This window comes from Chrysoperla carnea, chromosome 4 (genome assembly GCF_905475395.1).
Source record: "Chrysoperla carnea chromosome 4, inChrCarn1.1, whole genome shotgun sequence".
In the NCBI taxonomy this organism is placed as follows: Eukaryota; Metazoa; Arthropoda; class Insecta; order Neuroptera; family Chrysopidae; genus Chrysoperla; species Chrysoperla carnea.
Genome location: NC_058340.1, coordinates 42,617,238 through 42,643,778, shown reverse-complemented (window position 1 = coordinate 42,643,778; position 26,541 = coordinate 42,617,238). Strand labels below are relative to the sequence as shown.

At 26.8% G+C, this 26,541-nt stretch overlaps 1 protein-coding gene across 1 annotated transcript in view; it reads left to right on the top strand.

The window, feature by feature from the left end:
* The window catches only part of LOC123297723 (protein embryonic gonad-like), a 30,839-nt gene extending 10,470 nt beyond the window's left edge, over positions 1–20,369 (top strand). The window contains exons 2-3 of the mRNA XM_044879481.1: positions 2,740–2,817; positions 18,895–20,369. Of these exons, the coding sequence (XP_044735416.1) occupies positions 2,740–2,817; positions 18,895–20,106 (1,290 nt within the window). The 3' untranslated portion in view covers positions 20,107–20,369. The remainder of the gene's footprint in view (positions 1–2,739; positions 2,818–18,894) is intronic.
* The last annotated feature ends 6,172 nt before the right edge of the window (positions 20,370–26,541 follow it).

Here is a 26,541-nt window from a genome sequence, read left to right as displayed (position 1 = left end):
ACGCACATAAATTTCGTGCAATCATAATGGTATGAGAACTAGCAATATCACGAAGAAGTTAATTTCATGACGGCTGGGTTTTGGATATTTTTTTTCAAATTGAAATTAGATAGGGAAGGAATAGGTACGTCTGACATGGCACCAGAAAAAGCTGCGAAAATGGCTGATTTTAAATCATTTTAAGTCAATCATTTTTTACACCCTTTTAGCAATATAAAATATGATTACCAGATAGTTTTGTGATTGCTTACACCGCGCCGGATATTTTTCTAATTCTTAAATCTAATTATAATTTATTTTTATAATAGACAGAAATTTAGATAGATTTTTATAGTTAAAGAATGGAAAGATAGAAATTTTAAACTGGCAGACCGAAATAAGGTTGATTTTTTACTGCACGATCCAGTGTTAGTTATTGAATTCAGCTCAGCTGTCTTAAAATGACCATTCGAAAACGTTGTTAGTTCTGGTACTATAACCGTTGTTTACTTTTATCTGTTTTGGTTTTTTATTGTAATTATTTTTATTTTCTTCTGTAAATTGGTGTTCTTATGAAAAATAGTAAATTTTCATACGCCCCGTTAGGTATGAAGAAGGTGACGTATGGCTGGTTTTAGAGCTAAAATCATTGTTAAAAACTTTGGGTCTTAATAAAAATGGTGGACGTGCAAATAAATGTTTAGTGCATAGTAATTATCGGTATAATGGATGATTTAAATGCGCTTCCACCATTTATTTATTGCGTTTCTTACCATCATAAAAATAAGTAAGTTTACCAACTATTTGAAAAAAAAAAATTTAGTAATAATACAACAAAAGTTTATCATTTTAAAAATACAATTTATCATTAAGGATTATAAAGCAGGTTCTTGCTTTAAGGTATTTCCAGCATGGTATTTGCAGTTTCTATGTTAAAGCAATGGTACAATTTTTTTTTCGACAGAATTTAACGAAAAATTAAATTTAAGAATTTAATAATGCTTAGTATTAATTCCCAAAGTTTCAGAAATTTTGACCGTTTAAAATGGGAAATAATTATGCCAACGTCCCAATTTTGATCAATTTACGTCAAAATTAATATCTCGAAAGTGAAAATTAATTTCTAAATTTTTTTTTTAGAATTTTATTGTATAAACATTTTTTTCTACTTTTTCTTCAATATATAATAATATCATAAAAAATAGTTGGAGAGACCGGACATTTTACATGCTTTAAATGGCACATGACCCTCAAAATCGCGAACTTTGTCTTTAAATATCTCGCGATCTAAACGGTCAAAAATTATGAAATTTTAGGAATTCATAAATAAAGCTATTATAAACCCGAGAAAAAAATTTCGGCCAAATCTGTCGAAAAGTGATTTCATGCTGGTACTACCTTAAAGTGTATAAACTTTTCTTTATGTTACTGTTGACAAACTATTCATTGTATTCTTACTAATGTATTGTGCGGTGCAGCTTACAAAATTGTTCGTAAAATTTACAAAAAATTATAGTTAAAAATTGAAGTTTAATAAAATTCTCAAACTTACTGTTGTGTACAAGAAGAAGTTATGGCTGAAAACGTTATTGTCAATAGATATTTTCACCTTTTTTTTAAAAAAAATCTACAAAGACACGATCAAAGCTAGTAATTTTTTTATGTGCAACAAAAATTGTAGAATAATTTTTGTAGTTGGTCAAAATTTTCGTCAAGTTAAGACACAAAAAACAAAAAGAAAAAAGATGTTTAGAAATTTATTGTTTACTAGTATTTTTATGTGAATTGTATATGTGTAAAAGTCAAAACTTTGAAAGAATTGTCAAAATTGATATATTATCTGGTACTTTTTACCAGGAATCTTTATTTTTGCGAAATTGTTTGTCGATAATTAAACACACTGTATGTAAGCAGTATGCTCCTCTAAGAGATTTTTGAAATTTATGAGACGTTTAAGATTAATTATATTTTGAATTATTTAATAGATATAACTATTTAATAGACCAAATTCTAATCAATTAGTGTCGATTTATTGTTGTTCGGTATTTTTAAATCCGTTTATGTAATTAATTCGACGACATCATCTGTTTTATGTTATGGGAAAATATTTTCAGATAATTAAATGAAAATACGATGTTTTCAAAAATTCAAGAATCTATCGTCAAATAATTATTGATCAAAGAAAATAATTTATCTTCCTCTTCAAATAAATTGTAAGCCTATTCAATCACTAGCAGATTAAAATTGTTGCGAAGCAAAGTTCTATTTAAAAATTACGATTTTTAACTAAAATACTTTTTAAAACAATTCTTGAATAAATTTATGTCTTATACCTTAAAATTTTACCGTCACATTTGTCAAAAAAAACTTGAGTCTTTAGGAAGGATGGATATAACGATTAATTTTGCACAACTGAGATATTTCTTCATCAAAAATATTAATGTATTCAAGTTTTTTTATTTGATCTCAGAATTTTTCGAACTTGCGTTCATTCTCAAGAGATTAAATTAAATTTATAAATTAAAAGTTTAATATTTTTTTTTAATTTTTTTTTTATTCTCTTGAGAACGGATGCTTTGAGAACGCTTTTGAACGAACGAAGTTTGAAAAATTTTGAGATCAAATAAAAAAACTTGTAGTCATACACTACAAGTAATAACATTATTTTTTATTATTTTAATTATTTTCCATACTATAGTATGTACTACCAAAAACCTAATACAAGTTAAATTATATTAATGTATTCTTTTAATTTTTCAGATGAATCAACAATGCAAAGTTTGCGGAGAGCCGGCTGCAGGTTTTCATTTTGGCGCTTTTACATGCGAAGGATGCAAGGTACATACAGACATTTATTAAATAAAATAATTTTTTTTTAGTAAATAAGAGATTGTAATTTGTATTATGTAGGATACCTATCTGTACATTTTAAATGAAAAGTGACATTTCACATACAATTAGATAATATTAACATTTACTTAATATTTATACTATCTTATAGTTTTAGTACACCATATAATATTTAATTATTTCAATGACCAACCACAACGACCAACTAATTCATATAGTAAGTAGCCATTGAAATGAAAGTCGTGCTATGTGTTTTTGTGTTGTTAAATACATTCTTACGTCATACAGGTCTTTCTTATGTATATGTTATTAAAATTATTACATTCACTTCAAATATTTTATTTCATAGATTTATAAGATTCGCTGATTCGCTGGATTTAAAAGTAAAGGTTGGCAAAGATTGCTCTCGCTTATCCCCTTTCTATAACACTCGATGGTAAGAATTGTTTTACACGGGTAGAATAGTCGTAATTATTCATTGAGATATCAGAAAAGATGGCCGTGAAATACTTTATATTGACTATTTTTACAGAAATCTGTAATTTATAGTGATGTCCAATGACTACTTTTATAAAAATCTGTAATTTATGGTAATGTCAAATTAAATTAATTTTTAATTTTTTAAATTAATATATCTTTATAAATTATATCACATGTGTTATTCTGAAGAATGAGCTATATTGCTGTACAGTTTCATTTAAAAACATTTGCTAGTTTTAGCGTGAAAGCGTAACAAACAAATAAACAAACAAACAAACAAACATGTTTACTTTCACATTTATAATATATAGAGATAGAGATATTTAGATAACGAACTTTGAATATATGTATTTAGAAAATTTGAACAAAAACTTTGTTGTACGAAGAATTTTTTTTCATTACTCGATCATAGTTGGCATTCGAGATATATGTAATTTTTAAAACTATCTGTGTCCTTTTAATCACAATTAATTAAAGGTAGATAATAAACATAACAAAGAATTACACATAAGAACTTTTTCGTTCTCATTGGCTGGTTTCAGATAAAAAATTCTAGAAGGTACACTACCGTATCCTGTATCGGTTGGTATAAATATCTACATATATTAAGAAAGCTTGAGCAGATGTATTGTTTTAATAACAGGACGTGAGTGGCATATTCGATTTTTGCATTCCAGTTTCAAAAAAAATATTGCAATTTATGAACAGAATTTTAAGAGCGTAACAGGAAATATTAATAAATGTTTATTGTTATCTATATATTGAGGCAACTTTAGACTTGTAGTTGAAATGATTTGTACCTTATTTTTAACTTTGATGATGAATTTTGTTATAATTTCGTTAATGTAGACGAAAAATAAGAATAAAATTTTTCGATACCTGCCTTAGTTTTCGAAATATTGAAAGCCAAATATCTTTTCAATTTTCGATATTTTGAAAATTACTCCAGATATCGAAAAATTGTATTCTTACTTTTCGTCTTATATTGTTATAACATAATTCACCATCAAAATTGAAAAAATGTATTATTTTAAATTTATGTCCCCAATAATCGGGGACAACGGTTTTTTTTGTTTTAAATAATTTATTAAGGTTTTCACATTAATTTGAATAATTTTTTTTTTAATTTCTACGGACTAGTTTTGGAGAAATCTATGAAAACCAATCACCAGTTTACCGTATCCCGGTAAGACCAATGTTAAATATGCCTACTTTTGAAGTTATTTATTTATTTAAATATTCGGATAATCCCCCTAAAATTTTCAGGATTGATTTAGACTTAGTCCAACTGCATATAAAAAAAAATCAAGCCTTTTATCCAACATTACCCTCGTGCTCGTACATCCTTAAATGAAGTACAGAATTGTTTCTGCTTAGATTAAACAACTTTAAATTAATGATTTGTGCTCCCATTCAAAAACAGAATATGATCATTAAACGCATCTATATATTTTCATCCTAGCTAAAAAATATATTTACCTGTTATTATGATAGATTTTTGTGTTCTGGAATTATGATAGATTTAATGTTCTGGAATTATGATAGATTTCTGTACGAATCAAGCCCAGCGTTTCCATCTTTTGTTTTAAGATTGAGTAATCATGAATGAAAATTGAAGTAAATTAAAAATAATGGTATCTATATCCCAGTTTTATTATCATTTTTTAATCTAAATAACATTATCAGATAAGTATTATTATTTTTAATAAAATTTGTATCTTTATATCTCTTAAATTTGATAATTTTGACACAACCTGTAGATAGATTAGACATACATAATCTCGTCAATAGAATTGATTTCAACACAATTAATCTAATTATAAAATCGTAATAGAATAATCAATCATCTATTAACTTGCAAATCTATGATTTATCTCTCATACAAAACAGTCATGTGTCATAATAATAATAATAATAATAATATATAATAATACTATACTATACTATAGTATCTATATAGTATATTCTTTTACTCCCACATAATTATATATATTCATTTCACTCATATGCATACATCAATATACACCTGATACATAATACGTTACTTATACTACATTACATATTTATATTAGTAATGAGTATGTATTAGTGGTTGTTAGATAGTAAACGCATTAGGTCGTGGGAAACTAACTATAAAGTAAAAGAAAGAATCGCATATGGACTTCTTTTTTTTATTTTTTATTCTATCACCAAAATAGAGAATTGACTTCACTAGTAATATTATTAAGTGTATATGTTGCAGCCAGCTAACTTAATTAGTCGTTCAGTTAACAACCAAGCCTTTTGACTAGTTTAACTATGAATCTGAATGATATACGGCCTTCTAAAACATGATCAACTGATTGGCTGATAGCTTAGGCCATTCATACAATAGACTAGACAAAAAAATATGAAGTATCTGACCTTAGAAATTGTTTATTTAATTTAATTGTTATTTGTTAATTATTAGATCAAATAGCGTAACTCAATAACAAAATACACACGAAGTAATTCCAATATTATTTATTAAAACAAACACATCTATTATTGCGACACTGATTCACAGAAGGCTTACAAGAAGATTTTTGGAATCCTTGGCCACCAAAAAGTGACCCACTTGCCGAAACCTCTATCAAAGTTTGCTTGTATTTGAGTAATGCAATTCTTGCTGTGAAAACCAGTTTTCAATAGAACATTTTTTTTTGCGTAACTTTATTCAAACTGTGGGAATCAGAAATACCAACAATATTTTTCCTTGTCGGCGCCATATTCACACAGTATTGATTCTAGCGCCAGGTGGTCGAAAGTGGAACTAAATTTTAATGATTAAGCTAAGCTAGTAATTAAATGTTAATTATTCAAGTAATATGTCTAGGTGTTTGATTGAATCAATGACTAAATATCGTTCAGGTCACTTTTTGAACGGCGTTTAGTAGAAAGGCTAGGTTGTTAATTGAACGGTTAATTAAGCTAGTTGGCTGCAACAAATATACTCGTATACGTACATTCACAACTTTAGATTGTGTTAAAATTATTTATAGATTGTTTTTTTACTATAATTTTTTTTTGTTTCAATTTTAATTTTATTTTGTTATTAATAAGTAGAGATTGGATTTTATGCAACATATAATCATGATAAATACAGTAAAATTTGTATTTTGAAGCGTTATAGCAGTGGATGCTTAAATGTATAAAAAAAGTAACTATTATGGCACATATATTGACGCCTTTATTTTCACCATTTAAATGCCATTTTGTTACTTGAAGGTCCTTTATTGATACCGTAACTGTTATAATCTATCACGATAACAAGACGATCTAAATAATTTGTAGCATAAATAGAATCAATTAAACGTGAACAAAAAATTTTGATATGTGTCCTTTTTGAGATACAGTCATAATATGGATAAGATCTGATATCCAAGCCCTTGTTAAAGTTTATAAATTCCCCTGATTATTTTAATCTCTAGAAAGTAGAGAACATTCGAGCTTATGTACAAGAACAAAAGTTCCGTGCCAAACAAAATTTGTAACCATCGAGATATTCAATAAACTATTCCAGTCGAATTATAAATAACCAACTACTCGTAGAAATACTTACTTAACCATGGAAAATTTCTCCAAGTAACAATTAATTGGACCATATTTTGAAATTTAAACATATAAGCGAGTTATATTCTAGTTTTTTGTGTAACAGAAACTAAATTATATAACCTAGTAATCAATGTTAACATTTCTGGTAAAAATCTTTTTTGGCCTATAATACCGAAAAAACAAAAAACCTTTTTTTTTGCCGATTGCAGACTACTTTTTTTAGAAATTTTAATTATCTCACGGCTTTGCATTTTTGAGACAATTTCTCAAGATTATAATTTGAGGCAATTTCCCAATTTCTATATAGTTAAAAAGATGACCCAGAAGGAAAGGATAAAAGTTGATCATTTAAATGATTAAAAAAGCCTTGATTCGCAATAAATTTCAATATTTTGCTTAGCAATCAATATGGCTCTTAAATCGAAAAAAATTCAATTTTAACATCATAGAATACTTATAAAATAGGCATTAGTCCTGTAACGAAAAAAGTTGTTCTCGCAAACAATAAAAATTAAATTAAATTTTATGTTTGCAGATAAATCATTGATTAACTTCAAAAAACCACAATTTTTAAAGATTTCAAATAAAGTTTTATTATAACTCTATTTATAATTAACTTTAATGGAAGTAATAAAAACAAAAAAAAAGGCATTAAAATAATAATGAATATTCAAAAATATATAGGTATTACAAATTTATTATTTATTTGAATTTGAAAACAGTTTTACTTACAAATAACATAACATGTATACCTAGTGTATAAGGTACTATGTTTATAACACCTACAGTGAACTGTAATTACAATGTAAACGAAATAAAAAATTATAATAATCTTTTTAATGTTGTTAAAAAGTTTTTATATCTTTAAATTATATGTAGTTGAATTTTTATAACAATCAAATTTATGTTCAATTTCATTTAATTGTATAAATATTAAGAGAGATTTGACCAGAGTAAAGTCAATAGATTATAGAATAAAATAAAAACTAGCTCTAACTCGATTGATACCCGCCCGCTTCACTGGACTTAAAAGTAAAAACCACCGCTTTTAAGTCTCCACCCTCTATTGATATACACAGTTTTCAATTTTGTTAAATAGTCATAATTCATTGAGTATATCAGAATAGTTGGCCAAGATTTGTTTGACATTTACTATTTTAAATTTATACATAATTCTTAAATTTATGGATCAAAATGATTATCATAGATCTGCTCAATCTAAAATCATCATTTTGAACCATAAATTAACGATTTCTGTAAAAATTTAAAAAAATAGTAATTGTCAAATTAAATTAAATTTTTTTAAAATATATATCTTTATAAATTATAGTTCATGTGTTATTCTGATATGTCAGCTATATTGCTGTACAGTTTCATTAAAAACCATTAGCTAGTTTTAGCGTGAAAGCGTAACAACCAAACAAACAAACATACCTACTTTCACATTTATAATATATAGCGAAGGGATACTTTCGAAAACATCTGCTAGCTGAAAATTGATTATTATAGTTTTTTTTTCTTAGAAGGGTTAATGAAAAATTAAGGCAAAATTTTGTCTGCCTGGCTATGGGAACGCCTTTTTTTTTAAGTATTGTGAAATTTATTATTGATTTATACTTTTATTAACAAAAAAAATCCAGTATTTCTTAATTTGTAGCTAGTGCTCGGATTAAAATTAACCTGATCTCTTGCTTAAAAAATTCGGATTTCTCTATTGGCTGTCCACGAAGGATACACTTAGGCTATAGAGCCCATGGTGATATCATATATGCTTTTTACCACCTTTTCCGCTGATAATTTTATTTATCAGCTCGTCAATTATTTTGAGAGGCTGAGTGCACCTCCTTCTTGCATATACCATTCACTACACCAGTCCATCACAACTCCTAATTAAATTAAATTTTTGTGGATCAGCGGGAATCGAACCCACTACCCTAGACATACTCCGAACTGAATTGGTTACGCTACTTTAGCACTACACCTATAACAATTTTTCACGTTTGCAAGTGATTTCGAAAAATGAAAGGTGTAAAATTACCATTCGGTGTCTCTTTTAAGATGCCTTTTATAGGGTTCGACATAGATAAGCTTCGTTATAAATATAATTTCGATCTTTATTTATAGAATGTAACCGAGATTCGAAAATAAAATTTCTGGAAATAAATACATATACCGATTTGGTTTTCGAAAATTTTATTATAATGATATTATTTCTTGGTGTTTCCACAATAAAAACATAATTGATAAATAAAAAAATATATGCAGTTTTATTACCTTTTATTCACGAGTATTATTTTAGAATTAGTTACGGCTATTTTAACCTCAATCTCAATAGAAAATACAAATTCTAGACAAAATCGATAAAAACAGTAATGTCTTTTTAGCCATCGTCATACTCAAAATTTGTTATTTCCGGGGATAATATAAATTATAACTTACACAAGTAGAGCCACGGGATACAGCTGTATCGATCGACTCGAAATAAACTATTAGTTACGGTCCTACATACATGGCACAAGTAATTTCTAAACTAATTACCAATAAACCATGTAAGAATTATTAAAAAAAAAAAAAAAAACAAATTAAAAGAAATGAACAAATAAATATATCGAACTATGCATCTAATTTATTTTTCAAATATTCATAATTTGTCATTTAAATCTCTGAGGGGGTCTTCAAATCTTCAGATATATTGTTGTTTTGTTGTAATAAAAATTAACTATGTTGTGTACAGGGTGATACGAAAGTATGATACAGAATTATAACTGTTTAAATATAGAAGTTTTGATATTCAAAGGTTTTATCTTTTATTTCTTTTCCTTATCCCAGAGAAACGTAGATTTCTTTAATATAAACAGGATGATCCTAGTTATAAATGTACGAATTCATAAAATGATAGATAATGTTAAAATAAAGATAATTTCTTAATATACTTATAGCTGAGAAAGTGTCCTTTTCAGATACTGGATACGGTCTATAATTGTATTGTGAAATTGCCATTATTTTTACGATACCTACCATTTGATGAAGGTCTGTTGTTATAACTTGGGCCTCCCGTAAGTAAGGAACATACTGTATAAGAATCAGAGACGCAAAGTTACTAAAGAAGTTCGTAGTCCAAGTTGCTTAAATTATTGTGAGGCACATAATATTATGCCCGAAAAGCCCTAAAATTAAAAAAACTAAAGGCTTTTTCGAAGAAAAAAATTTTTATAAGTGTAAAAATCACTTTTTTCTAAATAAATTTATAATAAATAAATTTTTTAAAGATTTTTGTACAGTTATAGGGGTATATAGGGATAAAGTTTTTATCGCGATCGAATTTTTTTTAATTATTGAAAAATTTTGAAAATTTTATAGCAAACTTTATAATTAACTCTACTTTTGAGAAAAGTGTGAGCTTTACGATTGTAGCCAGGTTATTTTACTATGGAAACAATGTTAAAATACTGAAATTTGTTTTCGAACGTACCATCCTAATTTGTTTCTGTCAAATTCGGTGAAACTCTTGTACTAACTATAGTCAGTGCAGGAATGCAAAACTTTGAACGAATTTGACATTCTATGATTTAATTTTGGATTAATTAAATAAATTTATTTGGAAACATTTCCGCATGAATATTTTTATATCGTTTGATCAGCTACTCTCCTAAACTTCCTAAACCTATGACATTTAACTTTGTATCACTCTGTACTTATATGTATATATGCATAATATATTTACGACTGGTTTTCCTTTATATGGTACGGTAATAGGTAATATCTCTTCAAGTATAACCTCTTAACAGTTACAAAGGTTAGAAACAAAAAACAAAAAATAACTAATCGGTAATAATATTAAAAAAAGAGAAAATTATCATAAATTAAAAAAATAATAATAATAAAATTAAATTAAAACATTTATATTTGTGTCATAAGGTATTCTTTTAGTACTTCAGATATACAATATAATATAATTAATATAGAGTGAATATAAGAAGTACGAACAATTCATTCTACCACCATACAATTCGAGCGTTTGGGAATTCGATGTCATTATTTAGTTATTTTCAATTTTCTTCAATTTAGTTAATTTCAGGATCAAATCTACCTAATTTTTTGTTGTTGGTATAATACGTATTTCATACAAATGGACTTCGAGTCAAGTAATAATTTTGTTGTTAACCTCAAAGAGTATAAAAGAGAGGTGAAGTAGAAATATAATTGTAAGTGACATCTGGAGTCTGGGGCGATCAACTATTAAGTTTGTTGCCCTTTGCGTGGTTGACTATTAAGTTTGACTACATTGCGCGATTATTAACTTTTAAGTTTGAAAGTAATATTCAGTGGAGGACCTGAAACTCGTATACTACGATTTTACATTAGCTCTTGATGGTCTGCTCTCCTCTATCATATCCTCTTTGGTTAACCTGATTTGAAAGTTTTCCTGCCTGTTTATATTTCTAATTTATATCACTTTAATTTTCTACGAATTTGATGTGAATTAAATGGATAATAATCAAAACTCGTAAAAATAATACCCACGAACAACTATAAAAAAAAAAAAAATTACCAAATAAAACTCGGTTGCTTTTTTATTTCTCATCTGCGTTTTTAAACTCAGTCATTACGCAGTAGCACAACTTAGTTTATGGATAAAAAAAAATTTTTTTCAAGCCTTAATTAATCTATGTAATCATAATCGGTACCTACCAAAATAAAAAAAAAATATTTGAAATTGGAAGTACTGGCTTAAAAAAATAAAATTAATTTATTGTATTGATTAAATTAATCATTTTAAATAGTCATTTTTGTTCGGTTAATGAGTATGAACAAAAAAAAATCATTATGCTCATCGTTCATAGAACACACGGTTTATCATCCGCTTAGTGAGTTGTGATATTACAACAAATAATGGCTTAAGGCTATTTTGACAACAGATGTGTGATCACCATGTCTTAATTCTAAAACGAAATTATTATTTATGTTGAGAATACGAATTAGTCTTTATTACTTACTATACTTATTAAATCAGGAAATTAAATGCCATCATGGTTTAAGACTACTTAATGCAAAAATTATAATTTTATTTCTTGATCCCAGAATTAACAAAGATTTTCTATACAAACTAAAAAGTGTATGTAAAAAAAACTAATAATTTAAAATTTTTTTTCAAATAAATCACAAACGAACTTTGACTGTTGAAATTCTTTCAAAAATAGATAGAACATGTGGTAAATGACAAATTTTGAAGAGGTATTTGTCTAAATATTTGGTAAAAATGAGCCGTTTCATAAAAATTCAACTAGAAAAATAACTTGTATGGTGTTTCGTAATGACTTATAGGTTTATAAACCTATATGACATATAGGCTTAGTAGCGTCTTGATTCGATAATCTTTCGTTAACTTTTATTAATTATTCCAATTTAATTAGTGTAATTATTCCAATTTAATAGGTTTAAAGAAGATTTTGTGTTGCCGATAATAGACCAAGAAACGTTTTTTTTACCCTTCCATAAATCAGATTTTTTTCTATATCTGTATTACCCCAAATTCGATTGTATTGGAACATCCAAAACACTTGATTCGATGTTACTTCACTCATAGTGGAAAAAAATAACCATTGCACTCATAGAAGTCGCTATCAGTATATTTATTCGTCTAAGCTGAAAATTATTGATATTAATCTTTCAAAAAATTTTTTAATAACCTTTAATCAAATTTATTGAAAAATTCCAAAGCAAAATCACGGATAAAATTCGAGACTGCAAAATATTTTACCTACACATAAAGTAATCGATGGAGCCGGGAAGAAAACTTTTTTAATGTAAAAAATGTTTACTTGTATAAGTATAAGATAACAATATTTTTGAAATAGGGAACGTTTTTTTAAACAAATTATATCAAATTTTACTGTTACAAAGGACGGGTAACCAGCTGGTAATCTAATAAAAAAATTTATAAAAATAATAAAATAAATGAAATAAAATTCATGTTTTAATTAATTTAAATAAAATAAATTATTTGTATTATTAAAATGTGTTGACAATACTCGATATTTATTACGAATATTAAAAAATTTAATTAGTATTTTAATATGTTTATTGCGCTTGTACGCCCACACAGTGCCATTTACCTACTATGAAATTTTGTTTTGAAAATATATGTTTTATCTTGTGATTGTGTTAAGTTTAAATTCATTGCATTTGCTCCAAATTCCGATTTTATCGGATTTTAACAAACGAGATAATAAATTCGTTTTGAAAGACTAACCAAAAGATGAGTACAAATATGTCTCTTCTAAGGACATTTAAGTTTAACCTTCCATCTAAAATATAGGTCTGCGCAGCTACTTTGCTTTATAAGTTTTTGCGTCAATTTTTGATAATGAAGATTAGATTAGCTAATATTATTAAATAGGTGCTTATCCGTTATGTGCGTAGTCATGGTAGGGACAATAAAATCGATGCCAGCGCTTCCAGTGAAAAATTTTGGCGATAAAGGACGCTGTTATGACTAATTTGTAGTTCTTTACATGTTATTGTTATAGAAAAAGTCAAATTAAAATTATTGAAAAAGACTAACTAATTAAACTTAATGAATTTAAAATTGTGAAAATAAGAAATCAAATTGCACAAATATTATTTTTCAAATGTAAATTATCATAATTAATTATTAAAATTTGTGAGACAATGATATTAAATTTTCAATGTAAGTCATAAATGCAATCCATACACTTATATATGCATCTATGCAATTCTAAAATTAAAGTAATGTATCGTTACCATGGAAACGCCTCCAAAAAAACTAAACACGCACGGTGCGAATATGGTTTAAATTATTTGCTTTACTAAATAATTTATGACAGTTTTATCACATAATCTTATTAAACTTGAGTAAACTTTTTTTTACTCTAGTTATCAAAAGAATATGAAAAAAAAATATGTAAACTACTTTTTAATTAGTAATTGACAGATTTTTAATTAAAAATTAATAATAATATTTATTACATAGGTGCAATTAACATACATATCAATTGAAAAGTAAATTATTTTCAATGTAAATTAAATTTATTAAAACAAAATATATATAAATAATTTTTTTTTAATTACAATTTATAAATAGTGTCACATTAAATGTAAAATGAAAAATAAATTTTAAATAAAACCAAAAAAACCTATTTAAAATAAAAAATTATTATAATAAGCATTTTATTATGAAATAACCTACCAAAAAAAACAAAAAAAACCAGTCATATTTTTGTGGTTTTTATTTATTCGAAGAAAAAAAAATATATGTCCCTATAATTAATAATTAATAAACAAATATTAAATTTTTTTAATATAAATTTTGTCATACATTTATATTTTTTATTTAAGTCCAATTAAACAGTGGCGTTTTCGTTGTAAATTTAATGAAAATATTTATGTCTGTATAAAATATTAAAAATATAATTATTATAAAAAATATGGTTTTGTTTGCTTTTTGTCATCAAAGGTAATTAAAAGATCAGCAAAGTATAAATTTTATGTTCTTTTTATGCGTTAAGAACACATAATTGACGAAAAGTATGATTTTTTTTTTCAATTTTAATAAACTTCAATTATTAAGATAATTTTGACCGAAAAATTACGAAAATATAATTTCTTTTAACTAATTATTCGTATTTTTCTAGATATGATGTTTTCAGTTCAGGTGTTTTTAAATTTGAGTATGAAGCAGATATATTGAGAGCCATAATTCAACTGATTTTTTTCGTGTTAAAATTGAACTCACGATAAATAGTTTCACCACAATTGAATGATATTTATTTTTAACCACTTCAGACAATTTTTATAAGGGGTGCACCTCAGAAAAGATGTAAAAAATTATGAAAATCGAATTTTTTTTGAACGTATTGTACGTGTTTTTCAAGATATGATGTTGTCAGAGCTCAGTGGATTTTAAATTTGATATTTATGACGTAGTTTTATTGAGAATCATAATTCTGAATGGATTTTAGTCTGTCTTAGATAATGTTAGAGAATATAAAATTGTGTGTAATATTTATCTGAAACAAGACTGTTAGAACTCATAAAAAATTGTCCTTACTTAAAAAAACTATTTGCTAAGTCAATTTTAATGGGATTATTTTTTATAATTTTGTAATTTAATTAATTATTTGCAAAATTATTAAAAATTGTAAGTTTGTAAATTTTTTTTCATCATTTGTTGTTAAGTAGATTGGAGCTTTTTCTTGCATTAAAAGAAAATATATTTCATCTTCGTAGGGACATTATTTGTTTGATATTTTATTGTATGGGATATTTTAAAAAGAAAGCGCTAAATCCAAATGTTTCAACATGCGGCAAATCATTAGAATAAAACTATACAAAATAGATTCAGGGATAAATCAAACGATACTTCTTGGACATTTCTGTTCAATATTTTGACATTATAATTCCCTGATTGTAAACAAGGAAGTAAGAAAATGATTTAAATTCGCCACTGCATCCATAATAACTGCATACAATATAAGTACAAAAAACAAAAAGAAATGCAATAAGTTATTGTTATATTTAAAATATAAATAATAATTACCTTTCATATACAAATTAATAATATTCATATAATATAAATAAATAAATAATAATAATAATTAAACATAAAATTACATATTAATTTGAATACATACAACTTAACAAACAACGTAATTTTTAAAAAACTTTAAATAATTATTTTGTTATTTATTTTTACTATAATAATTTTTTATATTTTGATAAATAAATAAATGTTGTATTAAATTGTTAATTTAATTCATTTGTATGGTGTATGTTGTGTACAAAATTATTCATTAAAATTGAAGCTACTTGAGAGTTTTTAAAAGCAATTTTGATATCATTCTCTATCTCTATATATTATAAATGCGAAAGTAAGCATGTTTGACTTTTCAGTCTATATTTCTATATTTAAGAATGAAGGTAGACCTTTTGTCTGAAGTCGACACAAAAATTGTAAAAAAATCGGTTTCTACGACAATTTTTCTAACATATAAATTAATTAAGATGCCATATTATTTGCGGAATAAATACTGCTGTGCCCAAAAAATAAGGTGACATTGTATATATTTTGAAAATTCTTTATTTATTCTTCCAAATCAATTTCATCCCCTTCAAAGAACTTATGCCAACGGATTTTCCAATCTTCGAAACACTGGTAGTAGTCACTTTCCGGGATTGCTTTCAATTCCGTCTTCGCTGCGACTTAAATCTCTATCGTATCAAAACCGTGTCCCCGGAGCGGTCTTTTGAGCTTGCTGAACAGCCGCACGGCACCAGATCAGGTGAATACGGTGGTTGCGGAACGATATGGGTTGAGTTTTTGACGAAATGATCACGAATTATGAGTGTAGTATGGTGCATTATAGTGGTGTAAAAATGAAATGTCTTTCCACAATTCGGGCCTTTTTAGGCGGATAGCGTTACGCAAAGGACGCATAACGTTCAAATAATATTCCTTGTTGACTGTTTAGTCGGGCGGAAGGAATTCATAATGCACAACAAACGCGCGTAGTTTAAATTAAAATGTCACCTTATTTTTTGAACACAGTATTATATTAAATACACGTCCAGTTTTTATCAGATTGTCATGTTTCGTACAGATTCGTTCATTTTTTTTTAATAGAGTTATATTTGTGAATAAAAGCATGCATTTATTATATGTATCTTAATAATTATTAATTTTTTAATCATACATACATGCGAGAAGTATATATTTAAAAATTGGTCATACTTATAATGTATTAATTACTTTAGAGTAATTTTACCATTTATATTTTGGTTATACATTATTATTTTTCAGACACGTATGAGATTTTTATTTGTAGGCAGACGTATCATATATAATTCTTGGATAATTAAATTACCTTTTAATATACTTATATAGCTAAATAAGACCGTTTATTTCATATATTATTTTTTTTACTATGTATAAGTACTAGGTTAGGTTAGGTTAGGTCATATTGGCTGTCCACGAAGGACACACTTAGGCTATAGAGCCCATTCTGATACCATAAATGTGTTTTACCATCTTTCCGCTGGTAATTTCATTTATCGGCTCCATAATTTCAGACGCTGAGTGCAACTTCTTTCATGCATATACCATGCACTACACCAGCCCATCACAACTATTAATTAAATAAATTTTGTTGCGACGGCGAGAATCGAACCCGCTACCCTAAGCATATAAGTACTAGAAATAAAACATTTTAAAATTGGAATATAAAAAATAATTTCTTTCATATTCCATTACTTATGAGATCTCTAGCAAATCAGAAATAGTGTAGCTAATCATCAAACAGCTAATGAAGTTTGTATCGAACGAATCATTCACTATCCACTTGTTTGGGAGATGTATTAGCACTTCGAGCTTAAAAACACATACTTAGCGACTTAAGCGACTCGATAATAAAAGAGTTATTTTTGTGTTTATTAAAAATTATATATTTAGGCGTAGCTAGTAATAATTGGCGTCAGTAAAATTAAAAGAAAAAATTAATACCGGCGCCGGTTAATAAGTCACCTTCATTAGAGGACATTCCATAAAAATAATAAATCTCCTATAGAAAAATTTGTGGTAAAAATCATAAAAATAAATGATAAAGGTCATTTACGATGATACATTGAAAGCAATAGTAATTAGATATCGGTAATACAAATTTATTTGACATTAAAATAAAAATAAAAAATAAAAAAATCATAAATACTTATAATTTGTATACATAGAAATTTATATTTTATAATAAATAATTAAATAATGACTTGACATTTGTCACGAAATCAATCAAACAACTGCTATATTTGGTATTATTGTTCAATAATTACATGAAGATTTCACTTTACAAAAAATACATAAAAAATATATATAATATATATACATATTTAAGTCAAGTACCTACTAATAACTTAATGATTTATTCAGGCTTGGTACCAGAACTTTATTGATTTGGAGAAACAAGAAACTAAATCGAAACTTAAATTAAATTTTAGCTATAGTATGGGGACCCTTAATAGACTTTTAAATAGGTAAGGTTAGGTTATATTGGCTGCCCACGAAGGACACACTTAGGCTACAGAGCCCATTGTGATATCATATGTATTTTACCAACGTTCCGCTGATAATTTCATTTATCAGCTCCTCAATTTCAGAGGCTGAGTGCACCTCCTTTATGCATAAACCATGCACTACATCAGCCTATCACAACTATTAATTAAATTAATTTTGTTGCGACGGCGGGAATCGAACCCTAAGCCTACCGCGGACGGAAGTAGTTACGCCCTAACCAATTGAGCTAATAGGGTGACTTATAATTAGTTAATTACAAAATAAATTATTCACGAATAGTTTGTTATTCACGATTATCATCATGTCATCATACTTTTTTAATAGTTCCAAATGGCAATACAGCTGGAAAATTATGTCTTGAGTATTAGGAGAGCATCTGAAAAAACTAACATGTTTGCCTAACAGTGTTTTGAGTATTATATGTCTAGAATATTAAAAGAGCATCGATAAAAACTAACATGTTTGCCTAATAAACTTATTATGTAAATTTATTTAAATGTATGATATTTTTCCTTCAAATTTTAGCGTTTTTTTTCTAAGCGGGGCATTTTTAGACTGTGAGTATATTTTCGTCAAATCCAGACATAAAAAACTCGAAAATGAGGGTTGAATCATGGAATTTGGTAAAGGAATAAGGAAGATAAGGGTAGAACAGAAAAAACTTGCTAGAATAATAATATATAAGATATTATAAAAATGTAGACATCAAATTAACGAAGGCTCATTTGAGTCATTTCGTTAAGGATGCGTCGGGTCGAAAAAATCAGATGATAAATTGTAGTAAAATTTAAAGTCGACTTCTTATTACAAAGCATATTAACTGAATTGCTTTTGATGTGAAGATCTAGACTGTGACCGACGGAAACATTATTTAGAAAAATATTGTATTGTTTGAACATAAAAATAATGCATTTCTTTCTTTGTTACAGTCATTTTTTGGCCGAACTTACAACAATTTGGGTTCAATATCCGAGTGCAAAAACAACGGAGAATGTGTGATCAACAAAAAGAATCGTACCGCTTGCAAAGCATGCCGGCTACGAAAGTGTCTACTAGTCGGAATGTCAAAAAGTGGCTCCCGTTATGGTCGGCGTTCAAACTGGTTCAAAATACATTGCCTTCTACAAGAACAACAACAAGCAGCAGCTCAAGCGGCGGTCGCGGCTTCTGGGCATCCGGGTGGTGGGAACTCATCAACAGTGGGAAGCAACAGTGGAGCAAAACCAATATTGCCTCCAGGTTTAGATTTACAAAAGACATTAGCACAACAGTCACATCCAGATTTAGCGGGATTTTTTGCTCAAACATTTGCTCAATCATTACACCAGAATTCAGTTGTAGGTAGTCCATTTTTGAATAATTTATATCGTTTTCCGCCGGGTTTAACTGTACAACAATTACGTGGAGACGACGGAACTTTACTGCCGAAAAGCTCAGCCGCATCTGATAGTGGAACATCTTCAGCTGAAGATGAAATTGAACAATCTTCAAGTCGATTAAAAATAACTGATCATAATTTTTTTTCGAAAAATAGATTTCAACCCTACAATAACAATAACAATAGTAGTAATATTGACCATAATCGCTTAGACACCAAAAAAACAAATTCAGTTTCTACACCCCCATTATTACGACAACATTCGAGTATATCGCCATCAAGTGATCCAGGATGTTTTTTCGGCGATAAAAAACAATTTTCACCCAATCGTGTATCAGTCTCATCTCTATCATGGCCTAACACATTTCCTTTACAAAATGCTAATATTATGGATCCAAATGCATGGAAAGATTTATGGTTGCGATCGTTACCAACAACACCTGCAGATCTAAAATTATTGGACATTCCATCAAATAATAATAATAATAACAATCATAATAATAATAACAATAATAACGATTTAAACCAAGATCAACCTATTGATCTATCTGTAAAACCAGAAAAATGCAAACCAAAATCATCGCTACGAAATAATGAAGAAGATGAAACATTATGTGCTCTAAATGTAGACGTTAATGTTAAATCTGATGATGAAGAAGACAGCGAAGATTTTGATGAAAATAGCTCTAAGGAAAACGTTAAAGTCATTCCATTAGATTTAACTTTAGAAAATACAAAACGTAATGAAATTGTTACTACTTGATAGAGAGACTTTAATTTGAATCTAATATCAAGAAGTAAAAGCTTATCAAGAGGAATTCTATTTTTTGGTACCTGATGTGAGAAGTTTATTTTGTTGATTTTTTGAGCGTATTCGAGTTGGCATTGTAAGGTACAAAAATGTCTTATCAACAGAAATATTTTGACTCTGATTTTTGAAATTTTTTCTATTGAAAAGAGAAAAGATTGCGCCTTTGAATTCGATTAAAACAATTTAAAATCATCTAAAAACGAAGTTTTATATTTGAATATGTAATTCGATTCTAAAATTACTAATTATTACCGGTAGAATTTTAAATAAAAAATAAAATGAGAAAAAATATGTGATTTTGTTTTCAAAATCTGTTAAAAGTACAAAAAAGTGTAAAACCACATCATATGTGGATAAAAGTGGACTAAAATGGTCAGTCTATGAATCAAAAAAGACATTCAAATAATTTTATTTATTAGAAATATTTTAGTTTAAGTTTTAATTAGACAAAATTTTTATAAGATTGTTTTTAATTTACATTTTAAATATTTTGTCTTCTATATTTTTGTATGTAACAGTTTCTAAGAAAAAAGGAGGCCAGTAAATGTTTTACAAACTATATAAATAATGATGCCAGTAGAAACAAATAATGTGCCTTGTTTACCATCTGATATAATTAAATCCAAGAAACAACATATCCTATATTATGTAAATCAGAGTTAAATTATTTAAATAATTTTAATTTGGTGTTTATTTACAAACTCTGTGATTTTAAATGTTTTGTTAAGCAAAATATTTGTACGATTTACGTACCCAATGAAAATTTATTAAGATTATTATTTTTATATAAATATTTTTGAGGAAAAAAAAATTTGGCATTTAGTTATGTTAAATGCTCCCTTGAAAATTATCCGTCCATTTTTTTATACTATATATTTTGTGTATAAATATATTGAAGCTCAAAATATTTTTTGAGTCTTTTGCCATTTTATTTTGTAAACTATATTATTAAAAAAAAAAAAAAAAAACAAATAAATATATATTGTAAATAAAAATTGATTATTATTATATTAATATTATTATTGAATGCTTTTTGAAATAATTAAAAAGATTTTTTATTAAAACTGATTTTGTGTTTTCTTTTCTTTTGATCTTTTAACTACTTATAGAAACAAATTTTTAATTATTGCCAGGTAAGTTTTTTTTTTAGCACAGAATTATGAATTACATCAAGAAAATCCTGGTATAACACGGATTGCGCGGATTGCATCATTAAAGCACCCTTCGCAATAAGAACCCTTAGAATATAGATAGTTGAGAATTATCGCCGGAGTGTGCATATATTTTCTTATCTGTTCGGTTGGCATGGATTATAGAAAAATATAAATGATTATTTTTTCTTTTAGTCCCAGTATTTCTGTTTTAACAACTTATAGGGAAGGAAAATCGACTGCTCTTGAAAAATCGACAGAAATGATGTATAAAATTCAATTTCACTTTTCCTTTTCTTTTCATTAGAAGTAAAAACATTTCTAGTTTCTACTTTATTATTTAAAAAATAATTCACTAAATTAATGAATTACATAATTTTATTTATTGTGAAATATCCGTTTAATATATAAAAATAATTTTGATGCAAATTTTCGGTAATCACAATGTATTTAAAATAATTTATCTAAAATCAATAATGTGAGGAATAATAGAAATAAATAGCCGGTTCTATAGTTTAGTTATATTATGTAGTTTTAATGGTTGTTTTTTATATGAAATACAAAATATTCTTCTCACAAACTTGAAACAAGATAATAAAGGATTTTATAAATTAAAAATAAAATAATCACAAAAGTCTGATTATAATCATTAACATGCAATTTTAGAAAAGTGTGTTTTTACAGCTACGATATCTGCCATTTGTGTTATGGATTCATCAAAATACGAGTACAAAAGATTAACATTATTAACATGCAATTATAGATAAAATATGTTACTGCTACGGTTTTTGCTATATGTGTTTTAACATTTTCACTATCTATTAACAAAGAAGGTTTTGTTTTTATTATGCTAGTTCGAAGTGTCTGTCTCAAAAGTATTAATAAACTAATGCTGGATGCGTGATAATAAAGCATTTTTTAATTATAAAATTACAATATGTTAGAGTTACAGTCATACTAGAGATTTGAAAACTTTTTTTTATTAATATAAGAGAATTGAAAAAAATACACTCGAACCCGGACTTCTTGGATTCATTCTAGGTACAGAGTGCGATTTTATCAACTCATTGAATTTTTATTTTTACTTTGTTTATTCACATATTTATTATTTTTACTTTTTGTTTTTGTTTACTTTTAATCTTGTATACGATATTAATTTACATCATGGTCTCTTGATTATAATTGATGGTTTTTAATATGATACATACAGCGTAATCTTAATTAAAGACAATTGAAAAAAATACACTCGAACCAGGGCTCAAATCTGGACTTCTTGGATTAATATCTGACGAGGATGATGTGTTCCTTTTCTGCTTATGCTTTTTTGAATCAAAAGAAAATCCACCGGCACATCTACTTTCCAATGACTTTTTTACAGTGATCAGAGTAATTTTATACGATTTTAGTAGGTAATTAATTAATTTATTAAATACACTTATTTTCCTAAAAGGAATATATAAAACCGAAACTTTAATGAATTACTAGACAACATTTAAAGAAATATTTTAATTACTTCTTGGTGAAGATATATTATTTGACCATTACGAACATATAACATTTGTCTGGCTTCGTCTATTGAAGTAGAAAACAAAAAATTTGTCAGAAATTTTATTTTCTTACAAAAAAAAAAAATTACAAACATACATGTTTTTCATACTCAATACAATTTACAAAGCTACAAGAAACAAGAACTTCCAACTTGAACTTGTCAAAGTAAGTTTGTCGTTATTTACACAAAAATTCTGTATACATTTAAGTAACAATATATATTAAGTAAGTATATTTTAGGAAAAAATTACTAACAACATACCGATATATAATTGTAAAATATTTAAGTAGTTATAATAATCATACACATAATTGTCTTAAATGTTCAATGTGTGATGTGTGATGCCTCGTCAGCGATAAAAAAGAAAAAGTGGAATGGTCATTGTAAGTGCTTTATACACAAAAAACATGAAAAATCCTTAACGAAGTTTGATATATATTTTTGGAAAAATGTTTTAAAAACTACTGCAAAAATACTACTGCAAAGAATATTTGAGTGTCTGTTTGTAGCTCTAAAACATATAAAGCCATTTTATTGCAGGTTACTCGTTTATTTAAAAGATTTTGCCGTTTTTAGATCATCAGCTATTTGTTATCGTTATGTAAGTAAACAATAATTGGAAGAAAGAATGAAATCGGCCGTCGTAGAATTTAGCAATTTCAGTTTATCGTTGTGTAAGTTTTTGAATGTTTAAAGTTACGTTGAAAAATCTTTTGTTAGTAGAGGCCTTTGGAAAATGAATGGATTTTTAATATTTAAAAGCAAGCTTTGGGCATATCAGAAAATTATATTTTTGGCATATTTAAAAAGAAAATCAATTTCATTTTTGTTGACAATTTGATAAATTTGATACTTAAAAAAAGGTTTTTGTTTGAGAGACACATCAGAACAAATCAAGTTTTCATTTTTTTTTATTTTTCAATGATTTTTGTTGCCTCCTGCGTATAAAAATGAAAATCAATGATAACGAAAAATGTAAAAAAATGGCACGATATTTATTAGCAAGTATAGAAAACTTTTTTCCATTTAGGAAATACTCGAATACTATAATGAATAAGTTACGGCTCATTTGAGAAAATGGGTTTCATTGTCAGAAATTTATCCAGTAGAGTTACATATAAAGCGATAAAAATTTATCTTATAATATTTTCCTGAATTAAATAAAAGCCTTTGTAGTGATCTGAAACAAATTTGAAAAATTGTTAGTTAGTAAAGATTTTGAGACCTTTTTTTGACCTTTTCGAGTTTGTTAAAAGTACTCAAAATTGTAATTTTTAAACATCCAAGTTTCAAAGAGATTGAATCGATAAGATACCCATCAATATCATGTCAACTACCTCGAAAAATGTAATTTCAAGAAAAATTTTAAGTTTGCGAGACCATTCCGGCAAATTAACTCGGATAATAACATTACTTTGGAATAATCGGGGGTCGCAAACCCATACATTGGGCATTCTTCTACTTCATATGCAATATCTTTCAAAGTTATTTCTGCTAACCGAGCTGTTTTGCCTTCTTTTGAAGCAGCTCGTTGTAAAGAGCGATCAATTCGAACTCTGTTATCAGAAAATTCACTGTATCTCCGAAAATAATTCGAATTAAAAAAAATCCGTTTAAGGATATATTCTGTAAAAATATATAAAAAAATGGATTTCTTCAAATTTCTAGACCAGAATACTGCCTTAAACAATGTTATTTGAACGGGTTTTTCGCGTTTTATGCGTTTGATTGTACTTATATTTGATTGTAAATATTTAAGTATGTATAATTGTATTATAGAATTTGCTCAGTTAAATGAACAATAATTGCTGCATATTGATTGTAATAAGTACTTATATCTATTATTGTAATAGTTAAAATATGTAAATATACGTTATAGATCCAACCTATCTATTAACTAAAGTATGTTTTAGTTTTTTATTTTATTTTAGCGTACACATACCGCCTGTGATTCTGTGATCTCTTAACAAGTATTAGGTATTATCGTGCGCCGCAAAATGCCGGGTAAGGTTTAGTACCTAGAATAAGATGTACCGTGAATCAGTCCATAATTTTTCGGCAGATATTGGTAATTACCGAATAGCATTTGTATTGGAATGGGTAACTTTATCAGAATATATATATAATCGGAAGAGTGGTTGTTTTACATAAATTCGTTATTGGTGAGTACCTAAGCACCACATTTTAATTTTAAATATTATGTTACGTTTTGTAGCGTTTGCAAAACGTGATGTACCTTTAATATAACAACATGATGCGTCTGAATATCTCGCCAGAGGCGCCACATTTAAAAAAATGACCTCAACAAAAATTATAGAGTTTGATGGAACATGGGAGACATCATGTTCTGGCATTAGATTGAACCTAGTTTTTCGGGTTGCATTAATAGCCAATTTAGATTCTAAAAGGTAAGAGATAGAATAACACTTTATATTAGAAAGTTTATCCATAAAAAACTATCAATTTTTGTTTAAAACATTTTTTCGAAAACGGTAGCTTTCGGAAGAAATGTATATTCTATGATTCTTTGCAAAGAGTGCGCTGCAATGCTTTCATACAATCGGTGGAAGTCAATTTAGGTACATAATAAAGTATATTAATTCTAATTCTAGGTACATCATATTACCCTTAAGTTTAAAAAAAAAACCATTATGAAAAACCGGCTTCTAAACCTATCGATATTTTATTTTGATCTTCACTCAATATATTATGCTAATGTCATTATTGTTTTTACACTCAAAATATATATTTAATTCAACTAATCTTATTTAACTTGATTTTAGATATAGTAATTCTACAATCCGTATAGCGATTATTATTAGTGGAAATTTACATCTAAATAGTGATATTAAATATACCGGTTGTACCAAAAATAAAGTTATAATTGATTATAATTCATTCATTCGATTTAATTGTTATCACTTCAATAATGTGGAAAAACCACACATTATTTTGGTGTTTTATTGACTGTGAAGAATCATAAAATTTAAAATTGTATAATTAAGAAGACAGAAAAAAGTCCTTGATGTTTTGAAAACGATAAAGTTACATTATTTTAATTTTGTTTATTACTTAACTGTCTATGAATTGAAATGTTACATTCATAGAGTGATCAAAGTTGGACTTAAAATTTTAAAGGTTGTAAATTCTTCAAAAATTTAAAGTGGTTAGACAGTAGGTTGTATGCTTAGAAAGGTTTAAATTCTTTTATTTTTAATACTTTCATGGCTGAAGCTATATCCTTAATTATCTAGCTTAATCAGTTGATTTTGTTAGTCAGATTTAATTTTCAGAGATAATTTGAAAAATTCCTTTTTTTTACGAAGCTCTAGATTTAATAGAACAGAAATAAATAATAAGTAAAGAAAGTTTGGGATTTTTTATATTTAACTTCGGTTTTCAGGACTTCAAATTAATCCATCAAAGCTTTGTATTCAACTTCAAGAATTCGTAAATATACCAGCTGCTATTACAGTCAGAAAATCTTAGAAATACAAAATAAATAGAAATTATTTTGAACGCAGTGCCGCCTTGTATTAGGTAATAATAACATGCATTAGGTAATTACTGTGCTTGTGAATGGTAGGAAAAACAACAAAATAAACTAGATCGGGGTCTTTCAATATGTAATTTATCATGGTGGTGAAATTGTTTAATTTAGATAACTTTAAAGATTCCTACACTCGG